The sequence below is a fragment of the Podarcis filfolensis genome, assembly GCF_964270895.1.
Source record: "Podarcis filfolensis genome assembly, chromosome: 3".
Taxonomy (NCBI): domain Eukaryota; kingdom Metazoa; phylum Chordata; class Lepidosauria; order Squamata; family Lacertidae; genus Podarcis; species Podarcis filfolensis.
The window spans coordinates 44,127,473-44,142,711 of NC_139606.1; the positions used below are offsets into that span (position 1 = coordinate 44,127,473).

Genomic DNA, 15,239 nt, shown 5'->3' on the forward strand with positions numbered 1-15,239 from the left:
AGATCTGATCGTAACTGTGTGAGCTCAAGGAGCATACACTGGTAGCCTCTAAGCTGCAGTCAATGGGAAATGCTGTGGTTCTACCGTAGACTCATTTTTACAGCAGCAGGTCAAGCGAGTTATTTGTTTAAACTATTGGCTGTAGTTGTGGTTTTCTTAAACAGCTAATATATTGCCATTTTTCTCCCTAAACGAATAAAGGCCCTCTGTATACTCTAAATGTGAAGGATGAACTCTTGAGAAAAACGTCCAGGCAAATTTATTTTATTTTCATTTCCTACTGTATAACCTGTATATTTGTTTTCTCCCTGGAGGCTCCAAGCAGTACTGTTTGTTGCGGTTGCTTTGCTGTCCTTTGAGCCAATCATAGTTGTTATTAAGATACAGGGGATGTGTTGTCACAGTTGTTTTGTTTCTTGCAGGCACCAATAAACGGATGTCGTTGTGAGCCACTGATAGATAAAGTAGAGAACCAGCTGGCAGCTGCTGTGGAAGAAATAAAAGCGGAGCTTGTTACAGCGCAGGATAAGATGAACAGCAAACTAGGTCAAATGGAAAACAAAACTCAGCATCAGGTAAGGAAACATTCCATGGACAAAGTATTTCTTCAAACACCAGGAGCCTGATTAAAGCCTATAGGGCATGGGTTGGTCTGTGTCAGGAATGGGGGACCTATAGCCCGTAGACTATACTCTTGGCCCAACAGGGGGTCCAAGTTGGCCCATGAAGCCATTTCCCCCAAATCATACCCACCTGTTCACCAGCTGATGTCGCTGGGTCAACTGATATAGGCAGGGTCCCATTCCCTGGGAGAACACACTGGAGTAGCAGAACTGCAGCTTATCCTGTTGGTGAGCAGAGGGTGCAACCCTGTTCCATGTTTCTCTTCCCCACCTGTCAATCACCTTACATCAGAACGACACCAGGTGATGCAGACTTAAAAAAGCAGGGTGAGCTGATTGAAAGCCCTTTTGCAAACAGCTCCACGCTGCTCTTTGAAAATGAGGTTTTAAAGAATAGCGAGGGGCTGTTTACGAAAGAGCACTGACTGTCACTAGGTCTTCAGGGGTTTGCCCATCTGTCAGATTTGGCCCTCCTAGGGGTGGGGAGACCCAAGGATCTGGCCTGCCAGCCAGAAAACAGTTCTCCACTTCTGGTCTACTTGTTACAATCTTCAGGTGGAGGCTGCTCACCTCATAATGTGGCACCTCAAACTCATAATGTGGCAATCTTTTCTATGTGGCTGTTGCCCCATGGAGTAGCCAGTCCGGGCCTAGCCAGACATTAGTTAATTGTATTTCTGGAGGGGCTGCAATGCAGGACATAGTGGCACTACTCTCCTTGCCAGACATTCCTGCACTGAGCAAGAAGGTCTGAAAAGCCTTGGGAAGCAAGCAGGGTTTAGAATTACCAGAAATCTGCCTTGATCACTGCAGTATCTCTTTATTGTGTCACTCCTTAGAGTCATACCTGCAGCCAACTGAAATAACCTGCAGTGTTTTTAAAAACAATGAAAGGAATACTTTTATTCACAATGTTTCACAAATGCCTTTTCTGCTGTCCTTTTTAGATGCAATTTTTGCCCTTGGTAAGTTAAATTACCAGTAGTAAAGTAATGAGGTTTAATAAGTCAGCCTATGCATTGTTGTCATTTCTGCTGTGCTTTCCTCTTTTATCACAGCTCCGCGTTTTAGACAAATTGATGGCAGAGAGGCTGTCAGCAGAAAGAACAGAGTGCCTTCATCGTCTTCAGGAGCATGCCGAGTTGGAAAGGCATGAAGGGGAGAAACGCCAGGTAGATTAGAAAATAAGTATCTCGTGGAGCATATAAGACAATGAGGAATCTGAAACTTTCCATTTAAGATACACAGAAAAGAGCGCTTATCTAAAAGAATGACAAGCAATTTTAAAAAGAAAATTATCTGGTTATAGTGAGATACATTTTCATTTTGAGCAGTCATAGATAAGCTTACTTGGGTGGTTGGAAATAAGCCATTTAAATATGTTTCTTGACGGCAGCTTATCCATTTCAGTGATCTTATGTAAAACCTTTTTGCAAGATGCTTAAACGAACCCATATTCTGAGGAAATATCTGCCTCTCATTTGATTTTTGTGGTGTCATAATTTGACTGCCTTTAGGTAGCTAACATTTGAACTTCCAGTTTTAGAAACCCAGCAGGAAAATGCTTTCAGAATGTCTCTTAAAACTTCTATTTCCTTACATAATAAGAAAAAAAGTCAACAACCCTGTGCATTGGTGAACATGGGGGTGCAGTAAAGGTAAAGGACACCTGACTGTTAAGTCCAGTCGCGAATGTCTCTGGGGTTGTGACGCTCACCTCGCTTTACTGGCCAAGGGAGCTGACGTTTGTCCGCAGCAGTGGTTGGTTACATTATTAGATTTGATCTGGGAGGTTAAAAACTTCACGTAGGTCAATATATTTTTTAGCCAAGCAGAAGGATGAAATATAAAATGATTAAAAAGAATGCTCCTGCTTGCTATCCTCAAGAATCTTCATATTTGTTCTGACATTTTTATGGCTCTAATGCAGCAATAATAATCTTACAAGCAATGTCCTACTCCCCCATTTTGGTAGAATAAGCAAGACTGTATCTCCAGACATACTGCACTAGCAATTAATAATGACTATTGCATATACTGTGGTCCTATCACAGTGCTACAAATCATGGTATAATTACAGTGTTCCAGGCCAATACACCAATGCAAATGTTCCATTTCAGTGTGCAAGAGTGCAGATCGGATCCATTATTGCTAGGGTCTTTCAAAGAAAACATTCATTATCCCAAAGCTAGATTTGTAAACTTCCTTACTATATAGGACGCTAAGTTCTCTTTAACTCAGTAGATCAGGCTGCAACAATAATCTAGCATGCATTTAGCTGCTAAAACTAATACACTGTCATTTGATGGCGTCTGATTTGTACATGGGTTTTTCCCTTACAGATATCGTTGGTGGGGGAACTGAAAGCTTGGTGCATGCTAAAAATTCAGAACCTGGAGTCGAAGCTTTCTGGAGACTCTAGATCTTCAAGGCCAAAATCAACTCTGTCTACATGTGAGTCGCTCGCTGAGACTTTGGATACAGAGAACCTTCCTTGTACGAAGGACTGTAAAGCTAGCCAAACCCCACTGCAGTCGGATGGTTCGCAGCAACATTCTTGCACTGCCCTTCAGAATAGTGTCTCGGAAGATACTGGAAGAAGTAGAGTGCCCACAACAGAGCAGAGCTTTGGGAAGCAGTATTTTGTTGTTCAAGAAGCCAACACTCCAGGTATCTTTTTGTTAGTAGTTTCTGGAGGGGAAAGCTATGCTAGAGTATTGTGGCAAAGAATTTGTAATATTAGGGAGCACCCCCTCCAATGCCATCAGATCCTCTTCCACGCTGATCAATGGATTAGTGCTTGTCCCAATTAGGTGATGGCTGGTATTCATTGTCTCTGGTTGAGACAATGAATACCAGAAAGTGGTTGAGAGAATGAGCTATGATTAGTCATGTGTGCACCCCCTTAATAGTGGGGCAGAGGTTCATCACTCCTGCTGTAAATACTGCATTTTTCGCTCCATAAGATGCACTTTCCCCCTCCTAAAAAGTAAGGGGAAATGTGTGTGCGTCTTACGGAGCGAATGCAGGGGGGAGGCAGGCAGGAAAAGCCCCCAAAAGCGGCTCTTGCGGGCTTTTCCCCAGGAGGGAGAAGGGACTGACACGGCCAGTCAGTCCCTTCTCCCTCCTCATAGAAAAGCCCGCAGGAGCTGCACTCTCCTTAAAGGGTGTGCGGCTCCTGTGAGCTTTTGCGGGAGGTGGGGGTATTGCCATAGCCGCGCGCAGGCTCTCCCTGCCGGAGGGGCTGCGCGTGCCTTGGCAAAAGCCAAGACAGCGAGCGGGATGGATCCCGCTCGCTGTCTTGGCTTCCTCTTTAGCCGCACACAACCTCTCCAGCCGGGAGAGGCTGTGTGGGGCTAAAGAAGCCATAGCCGCGCACAGCCTCTCCGGCAGAAAGAGGCTGCCCGCGGCTATGGCTTCCCCTGCACAGCCTCTCCCGACTGGAGATGGCTTTGGGGCTGGGGTGGGGGAACCCGGGCTTCCCTGGCAGCCCCGAGATGCTCGCGGAGCAGTGGGAAGGCTGCACGCCTTTTCGCTGCTCCCTGACCTGCTCTTTGAGGCTGGCGGCGGGCTTCTCCCCACCAGCCCCAAAGAGCAGGTCGAAAGGAACCTGAAGCCTCCGGAGCGCAGCGGAAACGCCCGCCACGCTCTGGAGGCTTCGAGTTGCCTTCACTGAAGCCTGGAGAGCGAGAGGAGTCGGTGTGCACCGACCCCTCTCGCTCTCCAGGCTTCCAAGGTAGCCGCCTAAAGGCGACTGAACGCACCTTGAACGGCACCTTGTTTTAGAGGGGGAGAACAAGGGGAAAAAATTGTCCCCCTCTCTGTGCGCCTCCTGCCGCTTTGCTGAAGGGGCGCTGGGCAGAGAGGGGGAGATTTTTTCCCCCTTGTTCTCCCCCTCTAAAACAAGGTGCGTTCTATAGAGCGAAAAATATGGTAGGCCTGGGTGCTGTATTGATACATCACCCAGGAGCAGTATGGAGGGCAGATTGTGATGGTGGCTTCACCTGGCGGTATATTGTGGGTGAAACAGACACCACACCCGAGACCAGTGGCCCAATGTTGAAAGTGGCGCTAGTAGCAGAGGGTCTTGGGTGTGATGTCTGTTTCACCCAAAATATACCACTGGGTGAAGCCCCCATCACAATCTGCCCTCCATACAGCAGAAAGGAGCAAGCTATTTTGGAGGGCCAATGCAGCTTGTTATTTAAACATCCCATGATATCAGTAGAACACGATGTTTCCCTGACATAGCCAATCATCTACAGCTAAGGCTGGGCAGAGAGAGTTGAAGCAATTTAGCACACAGTTGGACATTCTTCAACACCTTCAGTACAGGGGGTAGTCCTTTGAAACAATCATATAGTATTCAGGGCTTTTTTTCAGCCAGAACTCACTGGAATGGCGTTCTGGCACAAGAAGGGGGTGGGGAGACCCGCTCTGGAGAGGCATTGGCGGGGGCTCGTTCAGCTGTGGTGTGGAAGCCTCTCCTGAGGAGTCTCAACAATAGGCCTGGATGATACGTTGCCTGGGGCCAGAGTGCGACAGTGGCTTCACCCTCTGGTACATCATGAGTGAAACTGCAGCCACTCCTAACTCATGTTGCCACTAGTACGCTGGTGGCAGAGGGACTCAAGAGTGGCTGTGGTTTCACTTGTGAGGTACCACTGGGTAAAAACCACCATCACGCTCTGGCCCTCATAACAGAGGGACCATGCAGGCAGGCAGCTTCTTTAAACTGTACCGCTGAAGGGTGCACAGCTGCCTGCCTGTGCTCCAGCCGCCTTCAGACAGGCAGAAAAAACTCCAACTACTACACCTCCCCTCCTCAGTGGGATGGGGAATTTCCAACATAGATCAATCACCACCAACCAAGTGCACCACATAATCCCATACGTCTTAGAGGATAAGACGAAACAATGTGACTATCGCTGTGCGTACCCAATCGAAAACACCCCCACCATAGCATACCCATTCCTTCAAAACTAAGGAAAATCCCCACAACACTAAACTAGGAGACACCCAAATACCCTGGAAAACACACCACCTTAAACAATCTAGCAGTAAAAGCAGCAGCCACTAGGCCTTGGACCAACTTCAAAAACCACCTCCTGACAGCAGAGGGACATGCCATGGTTTCCACAAAATACTAGAATCCCAGAAACCCCCTCATCTCAATCAAAAGGGAGCATGACATAGGTTACAAAATAAACCCTGCCTGATGGATTAAAGGATTGTTTAGATCATAGTTTAATCCATCTCAGCCAAAAGAAGGGAACTCACCTTGAAACCTATCTACAGATGGTGGCTGGTACTGATACACCCAGGAACCTCACCAAAATGCTGGAGAGGCTGCACTTCCACATGTGGTGGGAATGCCCCAAAACCCAACCCTTTTGGACATCAGTTCTACAAGAAATAGGCAAAATAACTAAGCATTAGAAGCCACCCCAGAACTGGCCTTATTTAATATTTTCCAAGACAATAATGCTCACACTATATATAACCCACCCACTCTCAACAGCCAGGAGCATCATAGCTAGACACTGGAGGGCCTGTCAGGAGTGAACATGGACCACTGATACTAAACAAACTGAAGCTAGCATGGGCACAAATAAAAAAGGATGGTTTCACCCTGGTGTGGCTCCCCTTTATTACACACACAGCCCAACAAGAACCCACCGACAGCATATGAACTGATATGGCTAACTTGACCCAACAACCCCTCCACCTCACAGATGCAAACAAAACTCACTGCAGTCAACTGAAGGCAACCAACCATGCCCTGGAGTCCCCAATCTCCCTCACTGCCAATGAAAACGAGTAAATGAATAGTAAGAGAACCTACCCACGTGACACTAGCACAAAAACCTTACACATACACTATGTAAAAGAATGAAAGTTTACTATCAACCCCTAACCTTATACTGTCTGTAACATTAGTGTATAACTGCTGAAGAAAGAATTCTATGAACGGAAAGCAGAGACACTGACTGTACTTTTGTAACCAAGAAAACCTTTAATAAAAACATTTTTTAAAAAAACAACTCATAACTGTTCATATTTCCTTATTTACAGGAATAGAGCAACAGTTAGTTGGCGCTGGCCCAACTCCCGCTGCAGTTTCTCCTCAAGTTGTAAGGCCCAAAGACAAAGCAAGTTTCAGCAGATTGAAACAAGAACTGCCACCATCTGAATATTCAGGCTCCAAACTGAGACATGCAAAGGTACAAACTGTTTCCAAGACCCCTACTGAATTTACAAAGACTGAGGTGGAGAGAGGAGGCTGCTTTATAGATAAAGGAACTCAAACGAAGAGGTCTGGCAGAAGTGGTCAGTTGAAGCACAGGCCTCAGCAACATGCAGGCACCCACTCTGCAGAGCAGCAGCCGCCGCCACCACCTGCTGTCTCTGGAGGAAAAGAGGTCAGCCCTCAACTTGCAGGCACTTCTCAAGCTCTGGAAATCACACAGTACTTTTTTGAGGCTGTATCCAGCCAGATGGAGAAGTGGTATGAAAGGAAGATTGAAGAAGCTCGGAGCCAAGCTGACCAGAGAGCCCAGGAAGATAAAGCACTCCTCAAAGAACATATAAAAAGTTTAGAAGAGGAACTCTATAAGCTAAGGACTAAAGTGCAGAAGGAACATTAGCATTTGCCTGCTCACATGAAATGTTGCAAAGGAACTGATGACTTTCACAAACAGCAATTAAGCTAATTTTATTGGAGTTTTATTGGAATTTTACACTTCTTGGGGATTTGTGGCCTTTTCAGATTATAAGGATTTTTGCTCGTGCATTGCTCACAAGGAATGCAGATTGCTGCCCTCCAAGTAGCACTTGTTTTGTACAGAAACTGCATTGCATTTCCCTTCCCCTGTTAAAAATGTTTCTTTTATCCCTATACAGTGTGCCAGTGGTGATAGTATAATACAGAACCTAGTTGCGTGGCTTTTCAGTGCTGATGATACAGCTCTCCAGTATGCCTGTGCCATTTTTATGAATCTTGTAAAGTTTTATTTTATACGTATTTAAGACATGTTTTTGAAGCGAAGCATTCTCTTGCTCTACCATATGTGCTCATGTATCTTTTTGAAAATAAAAGAATTAAGCGCCCCAAATTAGCAAGGCTACCTCTTCCTCCTTCATAGAACTGCATTGCCATTTTATGAATCCTATGGGTTCCCCTACCCCAATGCAGATAGAGTAGCCTGTATGGGGAACTGTGTACTAACAGGTCATGCAAGTGATTTTCAAGTCCTATCTAATACTTTGTGCTGCCTATGTGTACTTTTGTCATACCGTTTTACTGATCAGCTTTTGGACTGGAGGTGCTGAAGTTTTAGCCCTTCCAACCAAAAAGCTAATTGCCATACTTGCAGCCAGCAATAACATTATATATAGATAGATACTGAGTGCCTTTGAGTTACAGTAAATTCCTAAAAGTTAACGCCTTGTCCTTGTATAGTGATGGTCAACTGGTGGTCTGTGAGCTAAATATGGCCTTTTTAGCTGGGTCCTGATGCCCCAGCCAACTTCTAACTAAGGTGTGGTACCTTGTTTCACTCAAAGGAAAAAATATACTTCTAGATAGCAGCAACATGTTCTTCTGGCCCACTAACTGTTACTTGGAGAATAGAACGGTCCTTGCAAATACAGAAATGGGCCGTATTTCCTATATTAGATTCTGTCTTCACTGCACTTGCCCCACATGAATTTCATCTTTTAACAAAAAGTTTTAAAACTTGCCTTAAAGTTTCTATATGCATGATTGGCCCCTGATGGATTCTGTAGTCTCAAGTCTTCAAATATACTGTTATTCAGCCTTACTTTATTTTTAAATCTATCTTGAATGCTGTGATATGTGTCAAGGTTTTTTTTTCACCCAGGGTGGTAATCTTTAACATTAACTTTGGCATGACACTTAGGCAAAAACAGCTATTGCTTTTAGAAGTTCAACAGCCCGATGCAGCTAAAGAAATCTAGTGTATGTAAGCAGACTTGCATATATGTTTTGCACATCTTAGTGAGGATGCAATATATTAACACTGTATGCCTCTGGATGTGCCCGTGATTGTGCTTTGCTAGCCCTATTATTGCACAACTAATGCTGAATCGAGGCCAAATCTGTTGTGATTTGGAAATAGTTCTCCAGGCACAGATCTTACCTCTCATGTAAGAGTATAAACATTTTGAATGAAGTCCTTAAAGAGAGATGGTTGTATACGAAAAGTACATAAAGCTCTTTATGCACAAAACCTCAATCCAAATACTCCACATTTTTTACATTCATGCGCTTCTATGGTCTAAATTTATGCTGCCCAAAGTGAGGTATAATTTAAATCCTACAGTGAATTTAAATCCGATAATCCATAAATCTATAAGCATATTAAATGTGCCTAGGTTATAATTGTTACAATTTGGAGGTGGTGGTGTTGGGCTGTGTGATATAGCTAAAAAAGCAATTTCTAACACCAAAATCCATATTTAAGGTAGACCAAACAAGCTAATAGTGCAGTATCACAAAGTAAGTCTGCAGGTTTTTGAGTTCTCAGGTTAGAACTGAGCAGTTGGCTGATGTTGAAGACATAGAACCTGTTATCTCACCAGAGTCTTAAAATGGAATGGAAGGACGTAGCAGACAATCTAACTGAATATCTTTACCCATTACAGAATTATAGAGTTAGAAGGGATTCCCCATTGGTCATCTGGTCCAACCAATCCCCTACAATGGAAGAATCTCATCTAAAGCCATCCAACCTCTGCTTGAAAACCTCCAAGGAAGGAGAGTCTACAAGCTCCCATGGGAGTCTGTTCCACTGTTGAACTGCTCTTACTGTCAGAAAGTTCCTCCTGATGTTTAGTTGTAATCTCCATTCTTATAACTCGAATCCATTGTTTCGAGCCCGACTATCCAGAGCAGGAAAAAACATATATTAGGTTGCACTAAGCCTGCTGGAAACAAGAAGCATAACTGACTATCCTCCATCTCTGGAAACACACAGAATGTCTCATCAAAAATTTACTAAAGGTTTCCTGCATTCTGTTCATTTTGAGTATCCCATTGTTTTCAGGCAGGTTTAGATGTGTATGGGTCACTCTCTGGGGGTTTCAATGGATTTCAGAAGTGTTAACTGCCCTCAGAAGTGTCAAGAGCAGCCCCTTAAGAACAACTACTTAAGATAGCGCACATCTCCCACATTATTACAGACCTAGTTCAGAACTAGAAATCTCCCTGTGTTTCAACCTCTTATGAGCTGCTTCCCATCACACCTGAACCTTAAAAAAAATCTCAACACTCTCACCTATAGCAGTGCTAGCTGCTTTATCTAAGTCTACTTACCAATAAGGGAGTCTCCGCAGAAATCAGTTTGGTTGTGTGAGAGGTCCTTCCATGGCAGTCTTTTGAGGGAGACACACTGAAAAAACACATACTGTGTTCCACCATCAGTGAATGATCAGGCTATGATTTTGCCAGCTTTAGTGTTCTCTCAAGCTCTTGAAGCTGTAGGTTGCCCTGAGTGATCATCATCCTAATTGTATCCTGCAAAGGCGAAATTATATACTTAGTAGGCACATGCAAGGCAATATGCATTCATACACTGAATCTGTCCTTCTATTTCGACAAATGTTTTATCAGTTTATATTTACATCCATAAAATTCGCAACTAATAATCTCACCCTAACGGCTGCTCTACATATTAGGGCTACTCCTAGAGGGCACTTAGAAAAGCCTCTGCTTATGTTACATACCAGAAAGATCTTTCACATAACAAACAATACTGCATCTTATGACTCCTCTCCTGAAGATCTACCATGCTGAAATGGCCTCCACAACAACAACAACAACAACATATGTTTATTGTTTTCTAGATACGCTTAGGAAGCAAAGAACCAACAGCTGCACTAGCATAAACTTTTTGAAATGGGAATGCAAGATAAAGTTCCTTGGTCATTTCCTAAGTGTTCTATGATTGCAGTTAATCCTTATTATATTTTACACCACCCTTCCTCTGAGAGGCGCTCAGGGCTGAGTACCACATACTCTAACTGCAAATGAACAGTAATACAGCATTAAGAGAATCTGACAACTATAGCAGGTGAGGCATATTGTGTTAATAAAAACAGTCACTGTTCTGCAGGGCCTAGGATAAACAGGCACATTTTGAAAAGATGCCAGAATACTGGCAGCGTGTGTGGCAAATGAATCTCTATGACAGGGATGGGGAACCTGACCTCAACAGGCAACAATGACAGGTGGGCAGGGACATCCTGTTAACCACCTAACATTATTGTATTCAGTCTTGAGACTGTGCCACTGGAGCTCATACATACATACAAAGGTTAAGGCCACAGAAAAGTATCAGAGCTGTTAAAAACCACCTATCCACTATACCAGTCTTTCTCAACTCTGGGTCCCTACATGTTGTTACTACAACTCCCATCATTCCTAGCCGGCATGGCCAGTGGACAGGGATTATGGGATTTATAGTTCAAGAACATATGGGGACCCAAGGTTGAGAAAGCCCGCGGTATACTGAAGCAGTATTTAAGAGTGAAACACAAGAATATTAAACTTGGTGACATCTGTCTGCAGACAAAGTGCTGACCTAACAAATGCCTTTGGTGCTATCAACATTCTACCTCAGGGGTAGGCAACCTAAGGCCTGGGGGCCGGATGTGGCCCAATCGCCTTCTCAATCCGGCCCGCGGATGATCCGGGAATCAGCGTGTTTTTACATTAGTAGAATGTGTCCTTTTATTTAAAATGCATCTCTGGGTAATTTGTGGGGCATAGGAATTTGTTCACCCCCCCCCCCAAAAAAATATAGTCCGGCCCCCCACATGGTCTGAGGGACAATGGACCGCCCCTTGGCTGAAAAAGGTTGCTGACCCCTGTTCTACCTGGTCCAATGTGGCTCAACTACTCCCCTCCCAATCCACTCCGAGCCATGATTGCTCTTTCTTAAGGGAAGGATATGGCACATGGGATGGATTCATTTAACTATTATAACCATAAAAATGATCCATCCAACACTATTTAATAATTACCTTCCTAAGTAAAGGTAAAGGTACCCCTGCCCGTACGGGCTAGTCTTGCCAGACTCTAGGGTTGTGCGCTCATCTCACTCTAGAGGCCGGGAGCCAGCACTGTCCGCAGACACTTCTGGGTCACGTGGCGTGACGAAGCTGCTCTGGCGAGCCAGAGCCGCACACGGAAACGCCGTTTACCTTCCCGCTAGTAAGCGGTCCCTATTTATCTACTTGCACCCGGGGGTGCTTTCAAACTGCTAGGTTGGCCCCCATTCTTGAGTCATTTAATCAAATATTCCAAATTTGTCCAGTCTACCGTGGCACCTCTTGCAGGTGAGACACAGTGATAATTATTCCCAGTCATTATGAGGTGTTCTGAACAGGCTGTTTGGAAGTCTCGGAGAAGACATCTTCATGAGCCAGGAATAAAGGTTCAACCTTCAACTGCTGTGTACCAAGTCAGCAGAACCACAAGTATTTCTCACCTCGTCTGTAGCACCTTTGTTTCTTTTGAAGTCTTCCCTTGCCCAGTCCCTGAGGTAATGGCGATCAGCTTCATTAGGCACCTGACGAACAGCCTTCAGAATTTTTCTATACAACTGAAGGACCTGCTGCCTTCTCAAGAACTGCAAGGTATCAAGAAAAATAAAGGATGACCCTTTTACTGTTTGCACAATCTAGTGTTGATCATGCGCTCACATCCTCACGGAAAGGTGTCTTAAACCAAGTCAGGTGACTGATAAAACTTTTGTATTCGTTGTCTATTCCAGGGATGTCAACCTGTGGCATGTTAGCTGGGGTTGTTGGCAGAGTCCAAAAACATCTGGAGGGTGACATTTTCTACCTTTCATCAGCTCTGAATGTCAGATGCTCTCCAGATCTCAAGTAGAGATCTAGCCCAGAGATCCTTTTAACTGGAGTCTGAACCTGTGTATATAACCTATGGATGTAGTAATCCCACTACGGGGTCCATCTGCTTTCTGCTGCAAACCACAGTCTATAAATCAGTTATAAATCTAACTACCTGCCCTCTCATGTTGGTCCATTTACAGTCATCTATAAAATCACGCCAAAAGTAGAATAAAGGTAACCTTGAGTTTTAAAACATTTGACAGGATCATAAAAATGATTCAAACACTACAATGAAGAGGCCCATGTGTGCCACAAATCACCACTTACTACACTGAAAGAAAAACAGTTCTTTTCTGTAATTCAAAACAAATAAATTTTTAAATGAAAAAAGACGGAAGATATGTTAATACATTAATGCCTTCACATGTAAAACGCAATGTTTCCCAAACTACCAGTTACCTTACATCCACTATTGCCCATTCATTTATAAATTGTCTCACTTAAAATATTAATTAATTTTTTTTAAAAAAATGTCTAGTAGCACCTTATAGACCAACTAAGTTTGTTCTGGTATAAGCTTTCATGTGCAGGTATCTGAAGAAGTGTGCATGCACATGAAAGCTTATACAAGAACAAACTTAGTTGGTCTATAAGGTGCTACCGAACATTTTTTTATTTCGACTGTGTCAGACCAACATGGCTACCTACCTGAAATTAAAATATTAAGTTAAAAAGCTCAGATGCAAAACACACAATGCCACAGGTAAAGCACTCATCTGCATAAGATTTCTGCAAGTACCTTGTCACATATAAATACCACTGTCCCATTTACACGCGGAGTGTAAATGCCTGAGTTACAGAGCTGTGACAAGCTTGTGCTACACGTGAATGGCCAAACTCATGTGGAGCACATGTTTATAAGGGCAAGCACTTGCTCCCATCTTTGCAAGGTCCACTAGCACAGCAGAGGTGAGGCCTTGTTTACCCAGAAAGTTCAGTCAGTACAACCTGTGTTAACTCCTCTGCTATTCACAGCAACCAGAATGCTAAAATTCTGCAGGAGAACAAACTCCTTTTCAAAAAGAAAAGAAACCTAAGTTCTTGATTTTTTTTTCACAGAAAAAAAATATAGGTTGCTTTTCTATTTCCTACACTCTTGTCCTGTCCACTACAGAGGGTAGGGCAGTAAAAAAAGTGGACCCAAGAACAATTCTAGGACATCACCTGCTCATCATCCCCTCTTGGGTCAAAAAGCAGTATATGTTCCATCACCTAAAATGTGAAGAAATAGAACAGAAGCAAGCATGCCTATCCAAATAACCCCTAGAATCTATTGCTAAATGCTATCGCTCAGACGAATATAAGTGCAGCCTTAATGGGGTCCCCATCACTCCTGTGAAGCGTGAACATAAACATGCCATATACAAACTATACTATTTACACCAACTTTCCTTTTCCTGCGGAAAATCAGCTGGCAAAGCTTTTCCTCAGCATGCAAATGCTATGGTGAAAGCAGCTGGAGGAAAAGAGGACAGAGGCTGGTGAAGGAACAGTGGGGTGGTGAGATGTCCTTTTCCCACCCTTGGGACCCCCTGGGCAACTTACCAACCCTGCTGTACCCGGAACTGGGTGTGGAGAGCGCTGCCCAACTGCTAAAACAGACATCCTGAGGAAGCTGCTCCCACCTGCCCACAAAAGCAAGCCCAGACTGAAAAGCTCGGGTGCTGCCAGGAGTTTCTAGGATCCTTCCTCTTCCCGGAATTTTTGCGGAAGAGTTGTGAGTTTATTTGGGCCCTGGGTGAGAGGCGTGGGACGGAGAAGCAACCAATCCCGATTTATGTACAGTATTAGCAGTAATGTTGTAGTTTTGTCATATGCAACTGCTTGTTGTTTTTTTAAAAAACTGGTTACAGTATTGCTGAAGTTGCTGCTATAGCTTCCGTTTCTTGTTCGCAACTTTAGATTTTTAAATTAAGCGGTATAGAAATGGAATTAGTAATAGAAATAATCAACAGTAATGGCTACGCCCCTGACCTAAAGGTAGCAAAGCCATTACAGTACTGCCTGCTGCTGCTGCTGCCGCCCGACCCTGGAGTCTCCTCCAATGCCCGGTCGCCAAGCCTAGACCCTGCTCTCTGCCTCGCCGAGGAAAGGGCGAAGAGTCGCCTCGCTGGTGGGCACCTGCCTTCCTTTCCCTCTCTACCTGCTTCAGAGTGAGCGCCGTCGGGGGCAGCCGGGACGACGCCATGACTGAGGCGCGCGCGCTTCGCTTCGGCGTGGTTCCTTCTCTGCGCTCTGCCGAGGCGCGTCAGAGGAAAGGGAAGCGGAGGCTCCCCCTTCCCCGCCCGGCGTCTCTCTCCAGCCTCTTGGGAAGAACGAGGCTGCGGCGCCGGGAGGAGGGAAAGAAAGACTCTGCTTCTGCGCGGCGAGCGGCTCAGCAGGCCGCCCTTCGCGCAGGGTTGCAAGGGAGAAGCGCGCGCACTTTGCAGATATTTGGAAAGGACGGCGCAGGGTGGGCCGAGAGCGGCTCCTCCTCTGAAAACAGAAGGCCGGAACGGACTCCTGCAGTCTCGCCGACGAAGCAGCCCTTCCGGCCAGAGCTAAGCGGAGCCCACGTAAAGGGCCAGAGAGAGGGCTTTGAAAGAGTTTTACTCTTTCATGGCAGCGTCAAGCACAACGGCGATTGCTCCAAGCACCTTTTTTAACCTGGTTAGATTTACATCTGCCTTCATCCAC

At 44.8% G+C, this 15,239-nt stretch overlaps 2 protein-coding genes across 15 annotated transcripts in view; one reads left to right on the top strand and one right to left on the bottom strand.

The window, feature by feature from the left end:
- The window catches only part of ANKRD6 (ankyrin repeat domain 6), a 64,413-nt gene extending 56,675 nt beyond the window's left edge, over positions 1–7,738 (top strand). For all 12 annotated transcript variants that reach the window (XM_083608288.1, XM_083608296.1, XM_083608295.1 and 9 more), the window contains 4 exons: positions 423–575; positions 1,682–1,795; positions 2,966–3,293; positions 6,699–7,738. In XM_083608288.1, coding sequence (XP_083464414.1) covers positions 423–575; positions 1,682–1,795; positions 2,966–3,293; positions 6,699–7,270 — 1,167 coding nt within the window. In that variant the 3' untranslated portion in view covers positions 7,271–7,738. The remainder of the gene's footprint in view (positions 1–422; positions 576–1,681; positions 1,796–2,965; positions 3,294–6,698) is intronic.
- LYRM2 (LYR motif containing 2) lies at positions 244–14,980 on the bottom strand. 3 transcript variants are annotated; one of them, XM_083608469.1, is made up of 4 exons: positions 14,707–14,980; positions 12,137–12,277; positions 9,961–10,161; positions 244–486 (listed from the first exon to the last, which is right to left on the bottom strand). In XM_083608469.1, the coding sequence occupies exons 1-3, from the start codon at positions 14,749–14,751 to the stop codon at positions 10,081–10,083; spliced, it is 267 nt and encodes an 88-aa protein (XP_083464595.1). In that variant the 5' UTR covers positions 14,752–14,980; the 3' UTR covers positions 244–486; positions 9,961–10,080. The 3 variants fall into 3 exon arrangements, with proteins under 3 accessions (XP_083464595.1, XP_083464594.1, XP_083464596.1); XM_083608468.1 differs by lacking the exon at positions 14,707–14,980 and adding an exon at positions 14,109–14,565; XM_083608470.1 differs by lacking the exon at positions 14,707–14,980 and adding an exon at positions 13,728–13,791.
- Positions 14,981–15,239: the final 259 nt, after the last annotated feature.

What these genes read in the sequence shown, in the direction of transcription:
- LYRM2 (XM_083608468.1), bottom strand. Translation starts at nt 14,168, where the DNA reads ATGTCTGTTTTAGCAGTTGGGCAGCGCTCTCCACACCCAGTTCCGGGT. An exon ending in TTCCGGGTACAGCAGGGTTG is followed by an intron (nt 12,278 to 14,108) that starts GTAAGTTGCCCA and finishes GATACCTTGCAG; the next exon opens with TTCTTGAGAAGGCAGCAGGT. An exon ending in ACAAAGGTGCTACAGACGAG is followed by an intron (nt 10,162 to 12,136) that starts GTGAGAAATACT and finishes TCGCCTTTGCAG; the next exon opens with GATACAATTAGGATGATGAT.